Below are 25,210 nucleotides of genomic sequence, written 5' to 3' on the forward strand. Positions count from 1 at the left end.
AGGAGATGATGGTATATAACTTTCAAGGGTATATTTAGTGTTTCTGTTAGAATTCATTTTATCTGCCTTGATACAAGTTCACTGGATTACTGGATTACTGTACATCCTGAAGTAATCTTTAAAAGACTCTCTTACTCTGGATGACAGGATTTGTGCTGAAATCCATACAAGGTGGAAGAAGGAAAAGGGGAGAAAGTTCTGTATCTATGCAGACCCCTCTGGATTATATGAGGTCCTTTGCAGCCATTACCCAAAAATGTCAAGTGGCACTGAAGCTGGTATAGACACACTTACCCTTTCTCTTGAGCGTCAAGGAGAAAAGTGCCCACAACCATTGCCCTACTGAAGCCCATCCACTACCTCTCCCCATTGTCCCTACTCCTGTCTTAAACCCAATAACTAGGGAGAGACATAAGGGTCATTTTTCTCTTTCTTTGTATTGGGGCTCTTATCAATGGACAGAAGGTGGTTTAGGTAGGCAAGACCTGCTGCAGCTGGAGACTGTCATAGTGCGAATCATAGTGTTTGGTGGTTGAGAATGTAGATAGGCTGGGCAGCAGTTATGCAGGGTGGGCAGAGTGGCCTGAGCATGGGGCTGAGAATCTGAGACTGAGGCCCATTATTCCAAAGGGGGTGAAGCGTCTGCTGTGGAAGTCAGGACTGAGAGTTTATGGGATATTGCCCACTGGTAGCTGTCCTCCTGTTGAAAGCTTACTCTCTTCATCAGCTCTCTGTCTGTCTGTCTCTCTTTCAAATTCAGAATAATTTTATTTTTAAGCATTTTATATATATATAAACAATATATACACACACACATTTACAAGTGCATATATGATATCTTTTATGTGCCTGGATTAAGTAGCTGTTTAAGGAAAACAGGTGTCTACTGGAAATTATTTTCTACAAGAGTAAGATGTAGAGAATAACACAGATCAATTTTGGAGACAAAAATTAGACATGAATACAAAAAATGGATATAGGTTTTCAGAATTAAGGAACTATCCTAACTACCTCCTCCCTTCTAGGTGGTCAACATAGAGCAAAAAAAAAACTTTATTGAGGAACAAAGTTTCATCCGGTGCCCAGACTGTGAGGGAGAGGAAAGATGAGCAACAGATCAATGGGCACATTGCTAGTTGGCTACAGCCTTGCTACAAGCCCACAGCATTTGAGCACCTAGACTTGTAACGTCCTGGTCACTGAAGAAATGATAAGCCTCCCACTGCTGATTTCTCCCTGGCAGATTCCATCCCCTTGCCTTGTAAGAATATCAGAAATGTCCTCTGTTCCTTCCAGCTGTGGATTCTTTTTTTTTTTTTTTCATTTTTCTGAAGCTGGAAACAGGGAGAGACAGTCTGACAGACTCCCGCATGCGCCCGACCGGGATCCACCCGGCACGCCCACCAGGGGCGATGCTCTGCCCACCAGGGGGCGATGCTCTGCCCATCCTGGGCGTCGCCATGTTGTGACCAGAGCCACTCCAGCGCCTGAGGCAGAGGCCACAGAGCCATCCCCAGCGCCCGGGCCATCTTTGCTCCAATGGAGCCTTGGCTGCGGGAGGGGAAGAGAGAGACAGAGAGGAAAGTGCGGTGGAGGGGTGGAGAAGCAAATGGGCGCTTCTCCTGTGTGCCCTGGCCGGGAATCGAACCCGGGTCCTCTGCACGCTAGGCCGACACTCTACCGCTGAGCCAACCGGCCAGGGCAGTGTATTCTTTTTATTGGTTAAATGTAGGAGACAGGCACAGTCCAGGGGTATAGAGGTCCTGAGCCAGCAGGGTACGCAGGCTCTTCTGTACACCTTTAGTGAGCCTGCTGTACATCATTTTGTCAACATGTAGTTATAGAGGGTAAGACAAAAATAGGTTTACAGCTGTTTTATGTAAAATAATACAATAATTAATAAATAATAATTCAAAAAAATTTCAGTTTCATGTACTCACAATTGTAAACCTACTTTTGCCCCATCCTGTATAGCTAGAAATTGATGGAGGCAAGACTTTATAGCATATCTTCTAAAGCTGAGGCCATCACTCTTCTCTTCAATAGCATGGTTATGGCACTTGCAGAGGTATAGAGATATGGTGGGATGGAGAAGTGCTTTGGACTAAAACTCAATAATAAAAAAGAGTAAATACTATTACATTAGTCTGCTCAAGCTGCCATAGCAAAATACTTCAAAATGGGTGGCTTAAACAACAGAAATGTATTTCCTCATAGTTGGTGGCGGGGGTGGGGGGGAGGGGGGGCTAGAAGTCTGAGATCAAGGTGCTGGCAGATTTGGTTTCTAGTGAGAGCTCTTTCTGACTTATACACATGGTGCCTTCCCACTCCTACATGGCCTTTATTCTGAGTGAGCATGGAGAGTGATATCTCTGCCACTTCTTATAAAAAACACCCATTCTATAATATTAGGGCCCCACTCTCTGACCTCATTTAACTTTAATTACCTCCCTAAGGCCCTATTTCCAAATACATTCACATGGGGGAGGCTTAGAACTTCAGCATATAAACTTTTGGGGGTGATAATTCAGTTCTTAGCCACTAGAAACATACTGTTGGATTTACATAACAAGTTATTTTTAGGAACTGGACATTTTGGTCCAGTGCATGTTTAGTGGAAAGTCATCTGAAATACATTATTTTCTGCAACTTAATCAAATGACCATGTACTATGGAATTTTAAACTGAATTCTTAATACATTTTCTAAGATAATTTTTAAAAATTCTATGGCAGTAAATGGCAGATGCTGAAAGAAGGGGATTATAAAATTTACTTAACACATTAGCCTTTCTTTTCTTTTACAGGCCCAACAGCTGACTGATCTAGAACAAAAATTGGCTGTGGCTAGAAATGCACTGGAGAAAGCAGCTCTTGACCGGGTAAGTTTATATCCATGAACTTTGGTTTCTGTAGACGAAGCTCAGGTATGTTCATTGATTTCCTTGATTTACGAATGCAATTTCAGGTGCTCTTCATGTAAGGCGGTTACAGAATTTACGAGTGCTTGGCATTCCCTTTGGAACTCTGTTTTGCTATAGTAAATTGACTCAAGTTTCAGGCTCTTTGAGTTCAGGCTTTATTTTTCATCTTCCTGTTATATTTGTTCTTTCACACCATAAATAAACATGCTCTAAAGCAGCAACAAAGATGACATGTATTAACTTTGCATGAATGAGTTGTAAAGCAAATAGAAGTAGTCATTGACACATATCATTCTGGGAATCTTAAATCGGAATTTTGGAGTTTGAAGCATAAAAGTATAAGGAAGCTCTCTTAACTTCAAAGTCAGTTTGTGTAAAGATAATGCCAGGGTGGGTGACAGTTCATCTTTATAACAGATTTATTGAAATATATTTCACATACTATAAAAGTCACACTTTTAAAGTTCACAAAGTCGTGTTTCATTACCGCTACTTAGGAAAGATTTTCTTCACCTTTTTTTAACTAATATATTTCATGTCAGTTGTATCCATCTCCCATTGTGTTACAATTGTGCCTACTCAGGATAAACCACAAGTGCCATCCAATGTCTACTTTTGCCTTTCAATGCTATTCATATGGGTCATGCATGGAAAATAAAGAGTTAGAATATGTAAAAGCAAATCTACTATATATAGAGAGATTGGTCATATAATTCAGAACTACATTTCTGCTGTTTAATAGTTATGGTATTAGTAACATTTCTTAATACCTCTCACTTTCTTTTCTCATTTTTAAATCAATTTTACAGGTTTGGGAAAATACAGGTTTGGGAAAATACATATTTTTTTCTTCATTTTTTTATTTAACTTGACACAGAAAGGTAGAGTGATTTTAAAATAATGTACTTCTTTGTTCACTAGGCACCCATTCATTGAACAGCCAAATGTACTTTCCTTTAACACATAGGACATGTATCTATCTCATCTTAATACAGAAAACTCTGAAGCTGTAAAGTGAATCATAGTATTTTATTTTTTAAATATAAATTTTATTTTTCAATTACAATTTATATTCAGTACTATTTTGTATTTGTTTCAGGCATGCAGGATAGCAGTTAGATAACCATATACTTTACAAAGTGTTCCTTCTCCCCACAGATATTTTCAGTACCCACCTGGCACCATACAAAGTGAATCATAGTACTTTATTTAGACTTGAGAATATGAAGAACCACATCGCTTTCAATCAAAAGCACGAAGAGTCTTAACAACAGAGCCAATTCTTATGTAATCACATTTTACTAAACTTTCAACAGATCCCATGACAGACATCAATTATTTTTTATAGTATATGTGCTGCCGAAGAGAGCACCAGAGATCAATTATTGATTAGATTGGAGTTACCAGCCATCATTCTCACAGTGAAAAGATAAATTGTCTCTAAATAGTCTAGATATCATCTAAATATTTTTTAGTTAACATATACAAATTCTGAGATTTAATAAAAGAATTTCTCAACATGTGGGATGAGAATGCAATCTCTTTAATATACAGAAGAGGAATAAGGGAAGCATACTTGGAGCTGATTCAGATTTTGGTGTGGGTATTAGAGAAAAAATAAAGAAATATAACAAAAGAGATAAAGGAGAAAAATTTTCACTCTATGTACTCTTTATATATAACCAAGTAGATATTTTTGAATTAGGGCATTATAATGAATGTGATTAAATATTTGTTTAACTGATGTGTTTAATAGCAGATTAGGTTATTAGACATAATAAAACTGAAGACTAGTAAAATAAAAATTATCAAATACCTATACCAATGTATAGAATGTAAAAACAAATGAAAAGTAAACAGAGAATAAGAAATGTATAAGACAATTTCAAATTTTTAAAAGTATTTTTAATTGTTGCCCTAGAAGGAGTGACAAGCAAAGCAATATTTATAGAGATAATGGCTGTTTTCTAAAGCTTTGAAAGACATCAAACATAGATTCAAAAATGTAATTCACAGGCTGGTTAAAAACAAAGATAACCACATTATAGTCAAATTGTGGATTGTTAGATATAAAGAAGATAAATAGAACAAAAATAAAAAATAAAATGGAATATATCAACTTAAGTATGTCAGTAATTATATTTTTAAATGATCAAAATATTCTAAATTTAAGGCTGAAATTTAAAAAGCTACATTAAACTAAAACTCTATGATTTATACAAAAGACACGTTTAAGTAAAGAAATGAGAGTCCATTAGTAAAATAAAAAGGGAAATATGTAAACTATGCAAACAGTAATTGCATCTTGTGTAATCAATACTAGTCTCATTTAAAGCAGACTTGAAGAATTTTTAGTGATATGAAGGGGGTTTCTGTATATGGACAGAGATGCAGTGGTTACCAGGAGGAATGGAAGGGTAGAGAGAGAGGGGCTTAAAGAGAAACAAAATAAAGGGTGACAGAAGATGATTTGACTTTGGGTGATGGATATACAACATAAATCGACTGTCCAAAGGATGTGGAGATGTTTTCTTTAAATCTATGTACTCTGATTGACCAATACCACCCTGTTAAATTTATTTATCTAAATAAAAAAAGAAGAAGGGAGTTTCATATGAATCAGCCTGAGAGAATGGTATTACAATCTTAAATTAGTAGACACACAATATTTCTTAAAAATGTTCATAAATTTGCAAAAGTACAATCATGACCTATGCACTTTCTTATTGTTTGCTATATTTCAGTAAGATTTGTTAGCAAAATAAATGATACTTAATTTCAGAAAAATGGAAATGTGAACAAAACAATTATCCATGTTTTAGAAACATGTATAAACAGTAAATACAGCAATATTTGTATTAATAATGAATAGAAATAATGTAAATGTTTACTGATAGAATATATACAATTGACATTTTTTAAATATGTCATTTATATACAAATTCTGAGATCTAATAAAATTTTTTTCAACATATGGGATGAGAAAGCAATCTGATTAATATACAGAAGAGAAATAAGGAAAGCATATTTGGAGCTTTTTTTAAATAGTAAGAACTTTTTTTAAATAGTAAAAAAATTAATATTAATAAATAAATATAAAGACTTTTGTATCAATGTTGATGCATCTAGGGCATATACTGTTGAGTGAAAATATCAGAATTATACATGTGGGATTTAACAATTGTTCAAATACAAAAAACATATTTTACTTTGACTACATATCAAATAAATAAAAATAGAAAGATACACACCAAATTCATAGACACAATTGTCTTGGGGAAAGATGAAGTGAAATAGTACTAGGGATGCTTACAAATAATTCTACTTGTTTCATCTTCTAATAATTGTGTAGACATAGATAGTCTTTAATTCATACATGTACATATATGTATACTGTGTACATTGTATGTATTATATAATATATGCATTGTTTATAAACATTAGATACAGGTAATGCATGTATATATGTATATCAAAAATATGAATATGCACATATTTTATATCTGTTTAATTAAATTATACTATTTTGTATATAAAATATATATCACATAATAAAAATGAGGCTTCTTAACATTTCATTCAAACTGGTATTTAATTAATATTTATCATATTTTATATAGTTCCTTATATACCCCTATATTTTTCAAGATTAGTTGTTTTTAAAAATGTAAAAAGTGTTCTGTTTGCAGTCAAGAGCTTTCCTTTGTGATCACTGATTAGCAGAAATTTTATTTAGAAAATTAAACAAGTAAGGTGATGGTATTCATAGATTTATTTTGTAAAAATATACTGTATTTGTTTAGCAGTTTTGTAAAGGCAGGAAGTTGCCTCCTCACCATCAATTTGAATCATGAATGTTTTGCTATAGAGTAGAGGAGAGGGAACATTTAAGGCTGATTTACTTTAAAGCTCTTGTAGTATTACTGTACTTTCTTACTTTATGCAGTAGTTGAAAAAAGCAAAGCTAAAATTCTACTTCCCAATGACTTGTGTCTCACATAGGCATTTTCTCCACTTAACCTACAACCAAAACCTCTTCAAAACTAACAGTTAACTTTTTAAACCAAATATCTAAAAACAGTTGTAGTTCAGGAATTAATAAGGATATTTGTTGAATTCTAATAATTTTTTTCTCCTAGGTTTAGATCTTTGGGACAAATATGGCTTTTTTATGAATAACTAGATATTTTAACACCTTTACTTCTTTGTGATTGCCATTTTAAATTAGTTTATCCAAGTAATTAACATAACATTTATTAGTTTTAGGGAAGTCTACCTGCTATTTTGTAGGCTAGGCCAAATATAATTCATTTTACAAAGGTTTCAGATTTATATTTTTTTAATTTATGAAAAACAAGTTTATACCAATTTATGCTAATTTCTGACCATATTCAACTCATGATATATAATATTATTTTGTAAAAAGGGAAAGGACTTCTCATAGTATTGGTAAAATCATGTAATCAGAGGAATATATTTAGTTCTAAAGTTCAACTAGAAAATCTTCTTTAAAAAAAGTCTTTCTCTGGCATTCCTGCCATGATCCTTGTAATGTGCCTGAAATCCGAGAAGCATGTTCATGTCCATGGTCCTATGGTAGCACAGCCTCCTCTGAGTTTATAACAACTCTGACTCTTAGAATGATTTTTCTTACATTAAAGTCTTTTCCCTGAATTGATTCCAGGTAATCCATTTAGCCAATCAATGCTAAATAAGTTTGACATTGCTTTCTGCGTGACCACCATGTGCTAAGTGCTATGGGAAACAGAAAACACTTATGATACGTAATCTTGGCTTCCACATCTCTCACTATCTTGGGAGGGCATCAACAATCAGGAAATAACTGATTAGAGAACAATGAGGTCATCAAAGCACCAATTATTAATCTGTATACATATAGATAATTCTTTTAAGTGAAAGAAAGGGAGATGGGCAGACTCCAGCATGCACTCCAACTAGGATCCACCTTACAACTCCTGTCTGGGTCTGATGCTTGAATCAAATGAGTTATCTTCAGTGCCTGAGGCTGATCTGAGGCTGATGCTAGACCAGTCAAGCTATCCTCAGTGTTTGGGGCCAATGATGGAACTAATCGAGCCACCGGCTGAGAGAGGAGAAATGAGAGAGAAGGGGAGGTGGGGCATGGAAGAGATGCAGATGGTTGCTTCTCATGTGTGCCCTGACTGGGGATTGAACCCAGGACATCAGCAGGGACGACACTCCACTGAACCAACTGGTCAGGTTGAATCTGTGTATTTTAAGTACATGTGGGTTATGTGGACTGGTGTGGTCATATAATACTTCATAAAAAGTTGTAATTTAGCCTGAGTTACAGATCTTGAGGTGTAGAGTTTTTTCTTCCTTCCTTTTACTCAACTTAGGCTTTCTTTCTGCCTCTCCATTTCTTCCCACCCCCACCGCCACCATCCCTATGGGCATAGCCCACACCATGCCACATTCTGGATTCATAATGAGAGGCAATACGTTTAAGTTAAGGTCTGCAATGCCAGTCTATGTTCAGATCATAATTTTTCCTTTGAATTACTGTGCTTAAATTCTTCCAACCCTGAATGCTTCACTTTAATGTGAAATAACAATAAAACTTACTTTATAAGGGTGATAAGAAAATTATATGCCTCAAAAAAGTCACATACTGAGAAGAATTCTTGGCACCTGGAAGACACTCAGTGAGCATAGTAATTATTATTATTCGTGAATGAGATCACGGAAGAGATTGCCTCTCTGTGAGCATTTCTCTCTTTACCCTTCAGCAACTTATCATTTCTTTTGCTACAGTGAACTGTAAAAGCCTTTCCCATTACTGTAGGTTAATTTCATTAAATTTCATGTATGATATGGCTGAGGCTCAGAAACTGCAGTTATAAAGTCAGGTGGAAATGCTAGCTCACTTCAAAATGATTAAAAACCTCAGTTTAGTGAAATTGTTCTTCCCCTCTCTTCATCATCTTTACATCTTTATGTGAGGCTTTTTACTCCCTTCAGGTGTTTAACTTCTAAGAATCTTGTATCTGGGCATCAAATAACCTTTAATTCCTTATAAATATCAAGAAAACAACATTTCCCACTCCAACTTGCTTCTGATAACATATTTAATGAAAGAAGCCTCAATTTATTATCCCCATATAAACAATAAGAACCTCAAAAGCTAAGAATCAAAATTGTTTTTTAAGTAATCAATTACGTATTTGGCAATATCTTACAAATTATAGTTAACCTCATCTAGTGGAATGTAAAAACAAATTTATGGTTGTATCTTGCAAACTTCCATATTTTAAAAAAAATGTTTCTATTACATCTAATCATCAAAAAAAATTTTCAGGAAAACATACATAATATCATCCATATTCCAGATGACACAATACTAGGCAACGTACATAGATTCCTGAGACTAGTGGGAGAACAAGAATATTCTTTGCCACAATGTCTGGCACATAACAGGTGCATGGTAAATAGTCATTGATTGTCTAGATAAATGAAGATCTAACTTCATCAATTAATAAGCATGCTATTCATCTTACATAAGATACCTAAAGATCACCAAGAGCAGAGAGCCTAAAATGTTAAATGACCTGTCAGGATTCGAGGAGCTGATTTCATGGCAGAAATGAAGTTCAATGAGAAGCCCTTGGATTCATAGCCCCTCATGGCTTTCCAAAGCCAGCAGCTGATATTGCACCCTACTCTCTCTGATGATTTGACACTGTCATATAAGTGCAATAAGATAAACATGAATGATATCTTTTGATTTTATTTGTCAGGGGAGGAGAAATTCAAAGTACAATTGTCTTTGCAAGGTATTTCTAACTGTTTCTAGAAAAAAAATGCATTTTTCTGAGAAAGGTACTTACAGACACAAAAAGGTTGCCTTTTATATTTTTCATCTTCTTAAGATCACATATTTATATACACAATAATTTTTTATAATCATTACATATTATAAAGCACAAGCACTAGTATTTTATCATCTGAAATAATACTTACATTAAAAATACAAGGATCAAATGCAATTTATTTAATCATTTTCTCATGTAAAATAATACCCACTTACATCTTCCAGAAGGTTGACTTTATGAATTCATGTAACAAGTATGTATTAATTTAGAGACTGGTGATGCTGCAGAAAAGGTAGTGGGTGTCAAAGAAATAACATTGTAATAGGAGTAAATAAACAATAAACATATAAACAATAAGATTATTTGCAGTGGTGACAAGGGCTACATACGACATAATTTAAGAGCTGTGATAGAGATTTTAAAGAGAGTATTCCTCAAAGGGTTATCAGGGTCTGTGTTTCCAAGAAGGTATTATTTAAGCTGAGACCTGAATTTTAATTGGAAGTTTCCTATATGCCTATTTGGAAACAGGCATCTGCAAGCTGAGGAAATATGTATAAAGGCTCTCAGATGCAAATGAGCTTGAAATATTTGATGACCTATAAATAAAGAGCATTGTGACAAGCAAGTCCTTATTAAAGAATTTGAATTATACTTGCTTGTGGATAAAATGGTTTAGTGTGAGGAGAAGGGCAAAAACAAAACTGACCTTAGAAGGGAACAGGTCATAAGATCCAGGGCAAAATATATATTACATGGTTTACATCATATTTCTTTTAAGTGACATCTTGTTTTGAACAATAGCTTGTAGTTTCAAAACAGACTACAGCTAGCAGTCTGAATAGAAATGTAATGATGTGGTTTAAAATCATTTTCTGGGTCCTGCTTATGGAACTGGGTCAAGCCAAACCTGAGGAATATCAGTGGTTAACAAGCTCTATTATCAAGATTAAGTAGAAATCTGGTTTTTGTTTTGTTTAGGAAAGATGGTCAGGTTAAGGCAGGGCTGCTCACAACAATCTCTTGTCTCTGTCAGAAAAAAAAAATCTATAATATAATCAAGGACTGGAGCCAGAATCTAAGGTAGAGTGAAAAGTCTTGGACTTACGGTTCAAAAATAGAATAAAATATGAGGCTAAAAGATAAAGACTAGGTTGAAACACAAAGAAAAGTTAACTTACTACTGTGGCTACGAAAACTGAGGAGTTGGAGATGAGGTCTACATGATGTTGCTTTTATGACCTAAGATATCCTGAAAATGTCTGGAGAGCTGTGGAAACAGATGAGATGATTGCATCAAAGTTTGGACAATTAAAAATACGACATATATACACATCCTTATTTATTGTTTTGTTGGGAAAGTTGTCCTGCCTAAACAATGATTATTAAAAATTGATGTTTTAAAATCAATAACTTGATGCTATTTATTTTCAGCATCAATTTTATCCACTACTTCAGAATTTGTCTATTAGAGCAATTTATACCATAAGCCAGAAACAGATACAGTTTTAAGATATAGGTGTGTTAAGAGGAGCCAAGTTGTGAACACAGTAATATAATAACCATCATTACTCTCTGCATGATCTGAACATTGAGATTCTGTATTTCAAAGACATTACCATTGAGTCCTGGCAAGACTTACCTGACCCTATTACATTAGCACTATCTGTATGATCTCACTACAATATGCAACACAGAGAACATTTTTAAATTGTTCACTGTGACCTAGAATATCTTACTCCAGACATGGTACCCAATTCCATGATCTCCTCTTCAATAGTGAGAGAAGATTATGACAAGGAACCAAAAGGAAGAAAAATCTGAACTATTACTTAATTTTTTTTTATTGCTAAAGCTTGTCAGTTTTCTTCTCTGACATACAGAAAGAACAATTTCACCTAAGTTTGTAAGCCACTTATTCAAAAAAGATTTTTGTTGAGTCCCTTTCATATGTCAGGAATTGTATTAAGTGCTAGACACACAGTTCTGAACAAAATAGGCAACTTATATGTGTGCATATGCATAATATTATAAGTGAAAACTTAGTGATTATGTAAAAGAAACATCAGGGTTAACCATAGAAATTAATGTGGTAAGGAAAGAGCAAGAATCTAGGAACTAGACAAGCAAATAAAAAGGGCCATTTTGAGTATAAGTTCATTATCCAGCTTAGCCCCTTTCTGTCCACTTACTGATATGATACTTCTCCATCCACATCCTTATTAGATTCTGACTTTGTCTTAGACAATTTCATGGGGCAAGATGAATGAAAGGGAAATGCATTTCTGCTCTATGTCTTACATATTTCCAGTTGTTGCTCTTACTGCTGCTTTTTAAAAATTGCCATGACCACAGTAAGTGATTTCTTAAGCTGACATTCCAGCAAATGACGCTCATGATTTAAAGATAAATATTATTATATACCACATATACATAGAAATCACAAAGGTAGGCATTCGGAAGGATCTAAGTTATAGCCACTACTCTCAAGAAACTGATCATGAGGGCTCTATAGGAAGGAGGAAACAGGGGAGGATGCTATGTGAAGGTGTGTATCTGGCATGGTATGTGAAAGGCTAGTAGTTTTGTTGGGCATAAACAACTTGGACACGCAGAGAAAACAGACTGCTGCTTCATTCATCTATGAATGCATCAGAAAGGTAATCTCCACGTGGGCCAGCTTGTCCCCAAATCTTGGCCTCAGTAACTAATCTTATTCTTTATCTCTCTTAGCTAAAAGGCCATATCTCATGTTTTTAAATCCATGTTTATGTGACATTTTCTTATCGGGGCCTGTTAACCATGACCCAAATTTCCCTTGAGTCACCATGAAATTTCCTCACAGTTGTATTCCTCTCTTCATGTTGCTCATGAGGATCTCTCTGTCTTTTGTACTCAGCTTTATATTATTAATTTTAAGTTCTCAGCATGTTAAAATGTTTTTAAGAGTGTAACCTGGGGATTAGATGGGAAATAGAGATGGTTGTCAGTGTGAGTTTAGTCTGCCTTGCGATGTAACCCAAAAATAAACTAGTCTGAGCATTTTGAACTTTCTCTTTTTCATAGTAAAATTATAATAATACTGCCAGTCACAGATGTTTGAAAGCATAAAATTATTTCTTGCATTTGAAAGAGCTTGGAATATTATAATATCCTATGGTAAAAGAAGAAAGTATTAATATTATCATTTATAGTCAAAGCAAATTAACTCCAACTTCTTAACAAGGCCCAGAGGAAATAAGAGTTTTTTAAGAAACAAAGTTACTGTTTCCAATATGTAGGAAAATTGAGTTGCTAATATAGGATAATCTGAGAAACACAAGGGCTTACATTGCCAGGAGGTTGATTTGTAATAAAGGAAGTTGATACTAATAGAAAGACAGCAGATTTATAAGAAGGATATTTTCTACTTCAGAGTGACCTTGGAGTATATTTTCCTTAGCAAATACATTCTACAAAGTATCATGATTGAAATCATGCCAATTCAATGGAAAGAATAAGATATTTCTCTGAATTTCAGTGTTCAAAAGATATCATAAAACACATTAACTCTTACAAACAGACTGAGTGTGCCTTATACATGAACTTATGAGTTAGGCAGTTATGTTTGAAGCCTGACATGTATTTGTGTGAGAAGTGAGTGAAGATTAGGATAAAAAAGAATCTAATCAAATATACTGCTCACAAAAATTAGGGGATATTTTATCTCTTCATATTTATTTTGAAATATTCCCTAATTTTTGTGAGCAGTATAAACGATAGCCAGAACCACACATACAAATGGTAATCTTTCTTGTTTTTTGTAGGAGTCACAGCTGAAAGCATTGAAACAGACCGTACAACTCTGCCTGTCGACTGTGTTCCGTGATCAACCACCCCCTTTGAGTCTAACCAGGTCAAATCCAACCCAGGTGTCCATTCCACCCGGCACCAGTGACATCAAGAGTTTTGATGCAAGGACAAAAAGCAAGGTACACTGTATTAGTGCTTTGAAAAGTAAAATCAAGTAATGTATTGTATTGTACTGTATAGTTCATTCTGTGTGATCATCCGTGTGGATCCAAGTAAGCTATCAAAATGATTAAAAGATTCGGAAGTCAATGTAAGACAGTAACCTAATTTGTAAAGTCTCCATAGTCACATGGAAACAGAATTCAACAGACAGCTGATTCTTGGGAAGGATGATCTAATTTAAAAAAAAATGATTATGATCATTATTATAAGTATAACAATTATTAGTTCTTTCTAAAATAACATTCTAAAATTATTATAAAATATACAATAATAACTGTTATCATTTTATAGTTAGTTAAAAGAAAATATCTTGTATTACATTCCAATACACCAGAAGTTTAATATGGGAAATATTTTCTCTTAGAGTATAACTCTCATCCTTATAAAAGTAGTCCATAGTTCTCAGCACTGCCTGCACGTCAGACTCACTTGGGATATATTTTTTTAAATTCTTAACCATTGGGGACTCAACCCCAACCAACTAAATCAAATTCTGTGTGGTTGGGCTCCAGTCTTTAGTTTTTTTTAAAGGTCTCTAGGAGATTTCTGCGACCAACTGACAAGCAAATTTTCCTCCAAGTCCCCACCATCCTGCTTCAGACAGGGTACGGGGGAAATTCTGCTTTGGTTTCAATTGCCAGAACCTGCAATTTGTAGGCTGTACACTTACGTCAGTTTGAAAGAGTTCCTGGAGAAAAGAGTATAGTTTCAGACAGTGTATATTTATTTGAAAGTGCTGGCTCTCTTATCACTTGCCCTAGGATCTCTCCTTGTTAAAATGAATGTTAGCGATACCAGATCCACTTTGTAATGCAAATCTATAAAAGGTGGACCCTGGAAAACCTTAGAACCACCTAGGCAGTTACAGGATGGTGCATATACATCTGGGTCTTATTTATTTTTTATCTTTGGTTTTAAATTTATTTATTGATTTTAGAGAGGGAGGAAAGTAGAGAGAGAGACAGAAACATTATTCTCTTCCTGTATGTGCCCTGACCAGGGATTGAACCTGCAACCTCTGCATATTGGATGACACTCAAATCAACTGAGCTCTGGCCAGGGCTGAAGCCAATTTGTTACTGCTTATTTCTATGATCCACTGTCTTTGGATAAAAGGGAAGGGGATAAATGGTAAATTAAAAATATACTGTTTTCAAGGTAGAGACTCAAAAATGAGTGAAACAAAAAAAATATACTAATGTACAGTTTTTATCTGTAATTTTGTTTATGGCTGCATGGGTAAATCTGAATAATCTCAAATTTCTCTATCAATTAAAATAGGCATTTCCATTTCATCCTATTATTCTATTTGGTTTTATTATGAACTGAAGGATCTCAAAATGTTTAGGCTTTTATTTTTTTTCTTTATTTTTTTCTGCCCCTTCTTAGAAAAATCTAGGTTTAAAGTGTTTGTTTATTTAACCAAACTAAGAGAAAAGTTGCATACTAATGTATTTTTTAATCCTGCATAAATTTCTTGAATCTAGTCACAGATTAAATACACAACTACCTACAAAGGTCTCTCCCACTTACCAGGAAACTATCACTGCCTCCACTTACCTAAAGGTGGAGTAAATGTTCAGCCTTATGTTTGGTGACTCCATGCAAAGCAGCTTTGTAATTTCATGAATATATTACAATTGCCTCCAACTCAAATATTTGATCAAGCTCATTATTAAAACTGGGCTCTTTATAACCCTGACTGTGTCCAGGAAATTAACGATTGTTGCTTTAACTGATTTACCATCAATAAATGTATATCCCCTCACTGAATAAATAATAAATGTTTATCATTTCTCTCGGTTTATCACGGAAAAATATAAGAAGCATTCAGATGAATCTGGCTTGAGGAGTTGTCATTTTTCAAAAAATAATGACAGAAAAATCCAGTTGTTTAAAATAAAGTTTAACAAATTTAAATTAATGTACTAGAGAGCACTTTATTTTACAGATTAGCATTAAAAGTTTCTCTGGTTTTACCTTTGCCCATGTTTTTTATCTTTTCAATAGTCATGGTAATTTTATTTTATATATACTTTTGGTTTATGTCTATGTAAGGATCTCACAGATATGATTTTAAAATCCTGAATAATAAGTCATATGGTCTGTGTGTAAGAGAAACAAACTCTTCCATCATGAAATAATTTTTTCTAATAACTTTTAAAAGAGATTGTTTCAGTGGTAAGTGTACAGAGCTGGCTAATTCTGGATACAGCGCTATGTAATTGTTGTGAGGCAATCATATCACTTTACCTCTTTGTGTCTCGGTTTCCCCAGTGCTTAGCTCTAAGTGTTGTTGTGATATAAGCATTAAAGAAATCATTCTATTTTTTTATAATATATGACTGGTCTTACCTACTTATATTTGGGTTTTTAATCCTCAATTTTTCTTTGAGAAGAGTATTTGGTTATTCTGGAATTCTGGGAAACACATTCAAGTAAGGAAAATTCAATCCACTTCTGGAAAAAGAGAAAATAGCTCTCCCAAAATGTCATTTTATCTTTTTTTTTTTCTTTCAGAAGATTGGGTGATGGAGTTAAATTTTTAAAGCATAATAACTATGTATGCATCTAGGTATATATCTACATACACACAGATACACATACATACATATACAGGTACATAAATATTGTACATAATATTCATTGTGGATTTTCAAAGCCACAGATCCCATCAGATGGAGAGTTCAATATTATAAGAACTTACCTGGTAAATGGTAAAAGCTTAAAAAATAACTTATAAATTGATAACCTTTACCTTTAAAAAAATTTTGGAGCACACATGTTACATGCCCATTTAGCCCTTTAGGCTAAGTTTCTGCTGAAGACTGTTAGGTCTATCAGCCTCTTTCCCTTCATTACATTGTCTGTAGTTATGCGTAAGTCTCTCTTAATTAAAGTGTATTTTTTCTTACTTTCTCAGTTTGAATGACTCTATTCTTAGTGCTCCAAGTACAGTATTTGTTTCCCATGGCTCTTGGAGGTATCTTGAATACAGTGATGGCTGCATAGTCTCCCTTCTTAAGGGAGATGACTGTATTTAGCTCTTCAATTTTCTCTACAGTAATGTCCAGAGCAATGTTTCTAGAGACTTCATGTGAAATAACACTTGTATTTTTGTTTTAGTTTACTCAGGCTACTCTAACAAATGCCATAAACAAAGGGACTTAAACAGCAAATGTTCATTTCTCACAGTTCTGAGCGTTGTGAAACCCAAGGTCAAGATGCTGCCAGATTCAGTTCTGGATGTAGGTTGCCGGGGTCCAGCCCCGGGGGGGGGGGTGGTCCAGGGGTCCCACAGGAGGAGACGGCGTCGGCGAAAATGGAGTGAGAGAGCCGAATTCTTTTCTTTCTCTTTATTCTCCGGTTAGCATTTACTGCCAGGCATCTCCACCAAATGCTAGTATAGCTCCCTTTTTATACACGCACACCGAGTTACAATCACATGGTGTTATTATTTTTGTTTCACTATGTTTGCATGTTTCCGGATAACAGTTAATTTACATCTATGAGTCACAAACCAGGTAGCAAATCATTCAAAATACAAAATAACTTGAATAGCGATAACAACATCAGTAAAAGCTTTTAGAGTATTAGTCTGTTGTGAGTTAAGGGACAGAGAGAGATTTAGCAGACGACTAACAATGGACCACCGCTTGCTCAGGTAAATGGCCTTGAGTTTATGCAGTGTCCTACTTTTTCTCACAAGATTCTGAAAGGCTTGCCTCTAAAGAAATTAACATAACATTAAGAATAGCTTTCACCCAAAGACATGCAGAGTGCACCTGCAAGATAGCCCAGCAGCAACACAAGACATTCCATGGATTTCCCTACATTTTTAAATCTCATGAGAACATCTCATTGAGAAAGCCTAGCAATTGCCTTTAGTCAAAAGACAATTCTCTTAGTAAAACATTCTTTTCTTGCTGACTACGCTCTCATCCTAGGCCACACAATGGGCCATCCTACTATACCTTACCTAAGATACTATTGTCTAATCAAATATTACTTATTTATTATATTTAAACACTAGTTAAATTCTGACTCTATTCTTCTCAGAATATACCACTATTTGCAGATCAAAGAAGAAAGGAATGTTTCTCTACTTATCACATGAAAAGGCTAGGGAGAAAAATGTTAAGTGAAGGCCAAAGGGTGCTCTGTGCACAGCCACTGCCTCCTAACCATTCACAAGTCACAATCTATTCTTTTTATCATGATTAAGAAGGAATTCTCCTACAAACTTAACCCTTTACGAGGGATATCATAGCCAGCCACTTATGTCTATGAGCCCAGTTCAAGGGGCTTACAGGCTTTTCTGTGGAACTCATACCCTCTGTACCCTCTGTCTCATTTCCAAAGAAATCACTACGAATCTACAGGGAAAGCACAGTACTATTATCCCTGTGCCACAAATAATAGCACACACCCAGAAAAGGAAGGATATAAGGCCAGATTAATTCAAAAAGTCAAAGGGGGAAGTATCATTGTGCCTTTCCTTTGCGGTGACTTTGTCACCCCACAGCCATTGGTCTTCACTGCTGTGACTTTGTCAATCAGAAGTTTTTTATCTTCTTCTGCTGTGACCTTGTCAGCCAGCAGTTGTGGGTCTTCTTCTGCTGTGACCTTGTCAGCCAGCAGTTGTGGGTCTTCTCCTGCTGTGACCTTGTCAGCCAGCAGTTGTTGATCAGCTCCCGACAGTAGGTCTTGTTCCTGAAGAGCAGTCAGTCAGCTGCCTTATAGCTGTGTGCTTACACAGTCTTCACTATGAGTATGTGCATGGAGGTTTCCTGGTACTTTTGTAGGGACACATTTTCTTCTTTGTAAGGACAGTAATCCTACTAGGAGAGCCCCACCCTCATGACTTAGTATAAGCCTAATTGCTTCTGGAAAGTCCTGTTTTCTTTCTTTCTTTTTTATTTATTAAGTGAGAGGTGAGAGGCAGGGAAGCAGAAAGACTGGCTCCTGCATGTGCCCAGACGAAATCCACCCAGCAAGCCCCCTATTAGGTGATGCTTTGTCTATCTGGGGCAGCTGCTCTGTTGCTCAGCAACTGAGCTATTTCAGCACCTGAGGCAGGCCATGTAGCCATTATCAATACCCGGAGCCAACTTGCTCAAATCATTTGAGGTATGGCTGCAGGAGGGGAAGGGAAAAAAGGAGGAAAGGGGAGAGGGAGGGGTGTAAAAGTAGATGTCGCTTCTCCTGTGTGCCCTGACTGGGAATCAAACCCAGTACTTCCATACATGAGGCTAATGCTTTACCACTGAGCCAACTAGCCAGTACCAGGTCCCATTTCTTAATACCATCACACTGGGTAACCCCATAGGGTTTAATGTAAGAATTTTGGAGCACACAAACTTTCAATCCTCGACAGTGTCCTCATCTTGCTGAACATTTTCCTTATTTAGAAATTAAAAATGTTATTACTGACTGTTCACTAAGTACTTAGTTTTCAACTAAATTGACTTCTATCTGTATTCTGAAACTGTGCTCATCACCAGGGATTCTAATTTAAAATGACACAATCCTGACCTTTTAGAGATTGCTATCCAATTCTCAGTAAAGAAAAAACAAGAAAATAAATGTGAGGGGTGGGTATTTTATTTTTGTATTTGGAATTTTGTATTTTAAATAGCCTTGATTAAATATAAAGACTATGGAGATACATAAATTTAAATAAATGTACACTAGATGATGTATTTTTTGTGTCTTTGTTATGAGATTTTGTATTATGTAGAAAATACTATTCAAACAGGCAGGTAAAGAACAAAGATATGAGCCAGGAGATCTGATTTACATTTTCCATGAAACGACTAATCTAGGTAGAAGCAAGCAAACCAGTGACAATCAATTTCATTCATTTATGCCAGAGATGATGGTGACCTGATTTGTGGTACAGAAATGCAAATGGGGTTTCAGATGCAACTGAGGCATAGAACTGCCATGACCTGGTGATTATGCGGGAAGCATAAAGGGGAGGAAGTAAAGAATGAAGAAACAAAGAAAACACTCAGTGCTTGTATTCATTCCCTGTGGTGGGGAAGTAAGAGGAGCTTTTAAAGGAGACCCCAGATGGGTTTGTTTTTCAGCCTGCTAAGTGTTAGACACTTTTCATAAAATCAAGTGTCTATTTCCAATAGGTGTTTATTCAGAGAACTCAGGGAAGACATCTGAACAGAGATAAAGGATTTGGCATCATCACCATGGAGAACAATTAAATGATGGAAGTAAATCACCTAATGAGACAATGTAAAGTGAAAAAAGATGAGAGCCACATTAGACACCAGATAACAGAAGGAACTTTACTTTGGCTTTATTTAAAGTCTAACAAATAGAGTGTTTATGGTGAAAGTGTAGCTATTTCCCCCTGTTTGTTTTGGTTTTGGTTTTTTTTTGTTGTTTGTTTGTTTGTTTTTTGGGTTGTTGTTTTTTTTTGTTTTTTTTTTTGCCAGCATGCAAGAAAGAGGCAGAGACAGAGAGGAACAGACAGGAAGGAAGAGAGATGAGAAGCATCAATTCTTGGTTGTGGCATCTTAGTTGTTTATTGATTGCTTTCTCATATGTGCCTTGACAAGTGAGATCCAGCAGAGCTAGTGACTCCTTGCTCAAACCAGTGTCCTTGGGCTTCAAGCCAGCAACCACGGAGTCATGTTTAAGATCCTATGCTCAAGCTGACAACCCTGTGCTCAAGCTGGTGAGCCCATGCTCAAGCCAGATAAGCCCATGCTCAAGCTGACAACCTCAGGGTTTCAAACCTGGGTTTGAAATCACGTTCAGCATCCCAGTCTGATTCTCTAATTACTGCACCACCATCTGAGAAGGCTAGATACTCTTTATTATATATTTGAGCTGAGAATCATTGCTTTTATATACTTGTTTTTACAGTACAAAAACCAGAATATGTATGTTATTGTGCATATTTAGAATGGTTCCTACTCCAGTGGTCTGCTGGAGAAGACTCAGACTTGCTATAAAAGATGACTATTACATTTTTAAAATTTGTATTAGTAAGCTTTTTATAGTCATTATTAAATATTAATTATATATTTACAATTAAGTAAATTATACTAAAAACAAATGTGGTAAATACCAAAACTACTCTGTCTTGCTATTATCTCTGCCCTTGAAGATATTATGTCTTTTGGATCCATATAGTAGAAATATTATAAAATGCTGTGCTACTGATATCTTTTTCCAACTTCACGTTCGGTTATACCATGTGAGTAAACTGAAATTGGTAGAATTTATTCTATAGAAATGGGGAAAAACTATAAATCAGGGTCCTCTTAATCCCCAGAGTTAGTGAATAATACACTCATATCTGTGTGTATGAGTGTGGTGTGTATATATTTGTGTTAAACTTTTAAGGTAGGCCTACTGGGCATAAGTAATATACAATACAATACATGGTCAAAATGTTAATTTATTTTTGTCTTCTACTGCTTGCAGGGTAGAGCTAGAAACCTAGTAAGAACACAACAAAGGTAGAATAATTATATATAAGAAAAAACTTAATGGCACATTCTGGAAAACTAAGGATTTTATATACCCATTGTACTATTTTACTTAATTATATTATTTTATTATAAAACATTAAATGTGTCTTTAAAAATTTAGACAATATATAAATGTAGCTGGAAGATCAAAATATATTACAAGAAGATCTATACTTCTAGGTAAGGAAAATATGAAGTATCAATAATACAGTAATGTTTATAGCTGCATGGTACCTAATTTAAAAGCTAGGATTAGCTTTGCACAGGGGTGATGATATTTACCTCTCATTGTCACTGAGAAGAATAAAGGAGATGAGAAAAATGCTGGACCTAGGGCCGTGGCATGTTAGTCAAAGGGAGTTTCCAGCCTCTTCCCTCCTTTCTCCTGTCCTTCCCAGGGCAGATGTCCGTGTGAAACAGGATGTAAGGGACCATAGCTCAGCAGGCAGGAACTTTGTTTTTCCCAACCTTTGTTCCTCTGCTCAGACGTGGGCCTCTGGGAAGAAGACGTGGCTACTACCAGGTCTCCGCAGGTCACGTGCCTCATGAGCAATACAGGCTTGGTCTCTCCCTTCCACCACAGAGTCATGGGCTCTCTGGCCCAAGAGCCACCATTTTAAAAGACTGAAAAGGCTCATGATTCTGTGCCAAGTGTTCCAGCCAAGGGTTGAGGGGGAATTCTGCTCTGTAATTAAGTTGTCCTTTTCATTGACATCCCAGAAATTTTGTGTAAGGAGCATAAATATGCAGAAAATTATTTTTAAAAAGAGAGAGCTAAGATTTGCTAGTCAGACCGACTAAACATGTTTTCTGCAATTTTTTTTCATTTTAAAATCTTTATCAAATTATTTAACTTATCTGAGACCCATCTTCCATATGTATAAAATTGAGACAATAACAGCACCATCCTTTCAGAGCTGATATGAAGATTAAAAAAAAATTCACATACAGTATTTAGCAAATACAGCCACATCTGACACTAAGAAATAGTCAATAAATGCATAAAATAAGTGTTATTCTGGAAACCAAGATTAACACTGAAAACATTTGAGGAAAGTTTCTGGTAGGATGTTACTTTAATTGAAACAAAATCTGATTACCTTGTTTATTTGTTCAGAAGTGAGAGTGTAACACATCTATTCAATTAAGTACAACTACAGCTTTTAGCATAGAAGTGTGGAAGAATTCTCACAATAATTTTTTTTTTTTTTGTATTTTTCTGAAGCTTGAAACGGAGAGAGATAGTCAGACAGACTCCCGCATGCGCCCGACCGGGATCCACCCGGCACGCCCACCAGGAGGCGATGCTCTGCCCCTCTGGGGCGTCGCTCTGCTGCGACCAGAGCCACTCCAGTGCCTGAGGCAGAGGTCAAGGAGACATCCCCAGCGCCCGGGCCATCTTTGCTCCAATGGAGCCTCGCTGCGGGAGGGGAAGAGAGAGACAGAGAGGAAGGAGAGGGGGAGGGGTGGAGAGGCAGATGGGCACCTCTCCTGTGTGCCCTGGCCGGGAATCGAACCCGGGACTTCTGCACGCCAGGCCGATGCTCTACCACTGAGCAAACCGGCCAGGGCTCACAATAAATTTAATGTCAGTATTCATAATAATAAATGCCAGAAAGAAAGGAGAAAGTCAGAAGATAGCAGAAGTGAGAAACAATTCAGAAAAGCAATGCAATAAAAATAATGATGAAATTGTGTTATGAAAACCCATTGTTAGTTCATCCCCACCCCAGGCAGTCACCATCTTCTGTCTGTCTTTGTTTTTCTTTCCATGACACTCATTGCCTTGGGTTTAGCTGCAGTTGACATTGATAAGGGTCACAACTGTGGTTTCTACTTAATTGGACAAGGATGATTTGTTAATTTTTTTCTTGTTTGTTAGAAATGCCAAAGTTATTTGAAGGCAGCAAGCATCAGTGACTCTATTCTTAGGATCAAGGCATCCAAGCATAAATTTAATTCTGTAGGTGCCGGGAGGTTTAAAGCAAGGTGGATTTCTATTTCTTTCTTTTTGTCCAAAAACCTGTTACAAAGTAATTTCCAAGAATTCTCAGAGCAGTGAACCTGGCATCATCATAGACCCAAGGGTCTCAACCTAGGCTACTTTTTTAACAATTGGGAGCTTCACTTACACCTGTCAACACACACAATTCTGATGCAATACAGCTGATGTGAAGGCTGGTATGGGAGATTATTTAAATCTCCCAGATTATTCTAATTTATAGCCAAGGCTGAGAATTCTTAAAATCCAATCTCTAGAAATGGGAAAGGAGTCTAAGAAGTAAACCTGCTCTTTCCCTAACTTTTCTGCTTGTAGAAGAGATTTCTCAACTGGCTCAGATGTGATCAGTTACAGATTGGTTTTTCTACCAGTTGTTAGTCATTAGCTAAACATTTAGTTATCTCTAACATCTATTATCTTTTGGCATTTTTTCCATGCCACAAAAGTATATTTTATATCTTTATATGCCCACAGTTATTGTGAGGATAAAAACAAAGACATAAATCTAAAACATTTTTATAAAATATAATATTACATTTAAGGAATTATATTTGTGTTTTATACTTGATCATGAGGTCATAATGGCTGTTTACTACCCAACAGATATGGCATATACGTGGCAATAAAGTTAAATTAAAATTAAATCTGTAAATATATACACACATAAACATTTGAAAACTTATAAATTTTAAGATATATATTTAATCTGGCAAATACAAAAAATAAACTGACAAAGACTGGTATGCAGATTTGTACCCTGTAATCATCTGAACCCAACTTCTCATGAGCTTTTCTTTATTCTTTGTCCATGATACATATATAATAAGAACATTATAATAGGAATTGATTGGTTGGCTATCTCTATGAACATCTTTCAAAAACAATTGTTATCAGCATAAGGATATAATTCATTTAACCTTCTAAAACTAAAATAGCATAGGAACAAAACACTTTTGGTGGAAACATTATCGTACATAAGTCTAGAAATTCAGAGAAATTATCACTACTGAATGTCTTCTATATCACAAAATACTGACCACCAGGTTTCATTTTTTATTATAATTGAAATTTTATTGATTGTTTTGTGGATCGATGCACAGATATTTTCAATTTGTACAGAATTTTTACTGTACCTACTGAAAATTTAAAAGGCATTCAACTGTGTTTCTTTACTAAATACTTATTCCAGTGAATTTCCAACCTAAAAATATAATGCAGATTTTTCTTAGAAGATATCACATACCAATATTCTTTTTTTTTTTTTCTTTCTGAAGTTGGAAACAGGGAGACAGTCAGACAGACTCCCACATGCACCCGACTGGGATCCACCCAGAATGCCCACCATGGGGCGATGCTCTGACCATCTGGGGCATTGCTCTGTTGCAACCAGAGCCTTTCTAGTGCCTGAGACAGAGGCCATGGAGCCATCCTCAGCACCTGGGCCCACTTTGCTCCAATGGAGCCTTGGCTGTGGGAGAGGAAGAGAGAGACAGAGAGGAAGGAGAGGGGGAGGGGTGGAGAAGCAGATGGGCGCTTCTCCTGTGTGCCCTGGCCAAAAATTGAACCCAGGACTTCTGCACGCCTGGCCGACGCTCTACCACTGAGCCAACCAGCCAGTGCCCCAATATTCTTAAATGTTGATAAATTGTTAGATCATACTTTCCACTAATTCAATATCATATACACTACGTACTCAAATTTTCAGTCTTTCATAGAACTTTAATAAAGTTACTAAGGAAATTAGACTACCACTACCAAAGATGTTACAGATGGCATGGAATTCTAACAGGTAGAGCTGAGGTCAAGCAATGGTGTCCTTTAGGAAATAATTCTACTAAAAAACAGTACGAGACTAGAAGTGATTTTAAAAGTTTAAGATATATTAAATTCATGACTGTGACTCCAAATTACCAGATAGT

At 35.8% G+C, this 25,210-nt stretch overlaps 1 protein-coding gene across 2 annotated transcripts in view; it reads left to right on the forward strand.

Moving 5' to 3' along the window:
- Window positions 1–25,210, forward strand: part of LUZP2 (leucine zipper protein 2) — a 498,752-nt gene that overhangs the window by 431,118 nt on the left and 42,424 nt on the right. For both annotated transcript variants that reach the window (XM_066251151.1, XM_066251149.1), the window contains exons 8-9: window positions 2,806–2,880; window positions 13,583–13,747. In XM_066251151.1, the coding sequence (XP_066107248.1) occupies window positions 2,806–2,880; window positions 13,583–13,747 (240 nt within the window). The remainder of the gene's footprint in view (window positions 1–2,805; window positions 2,881–13,582; window positions 13,748–25,210) is intronic.

This window comes from Saccopteryx bilineata, chromosome 1 (assembly GCF_036850765.1).
Source record: "Saccopteryx bilineata isolate mSacBil1 chromosome 1, mSacBil1_pri_phased_curated, whole genome shotgun sequence".
Classification (NCBI taxonomy): Eukaryota; Metazoa; Chordata; class Mammalia; order Chiroptera; family Emballonuridae; genus Saccopteryx; species Saccopteryx bilineata.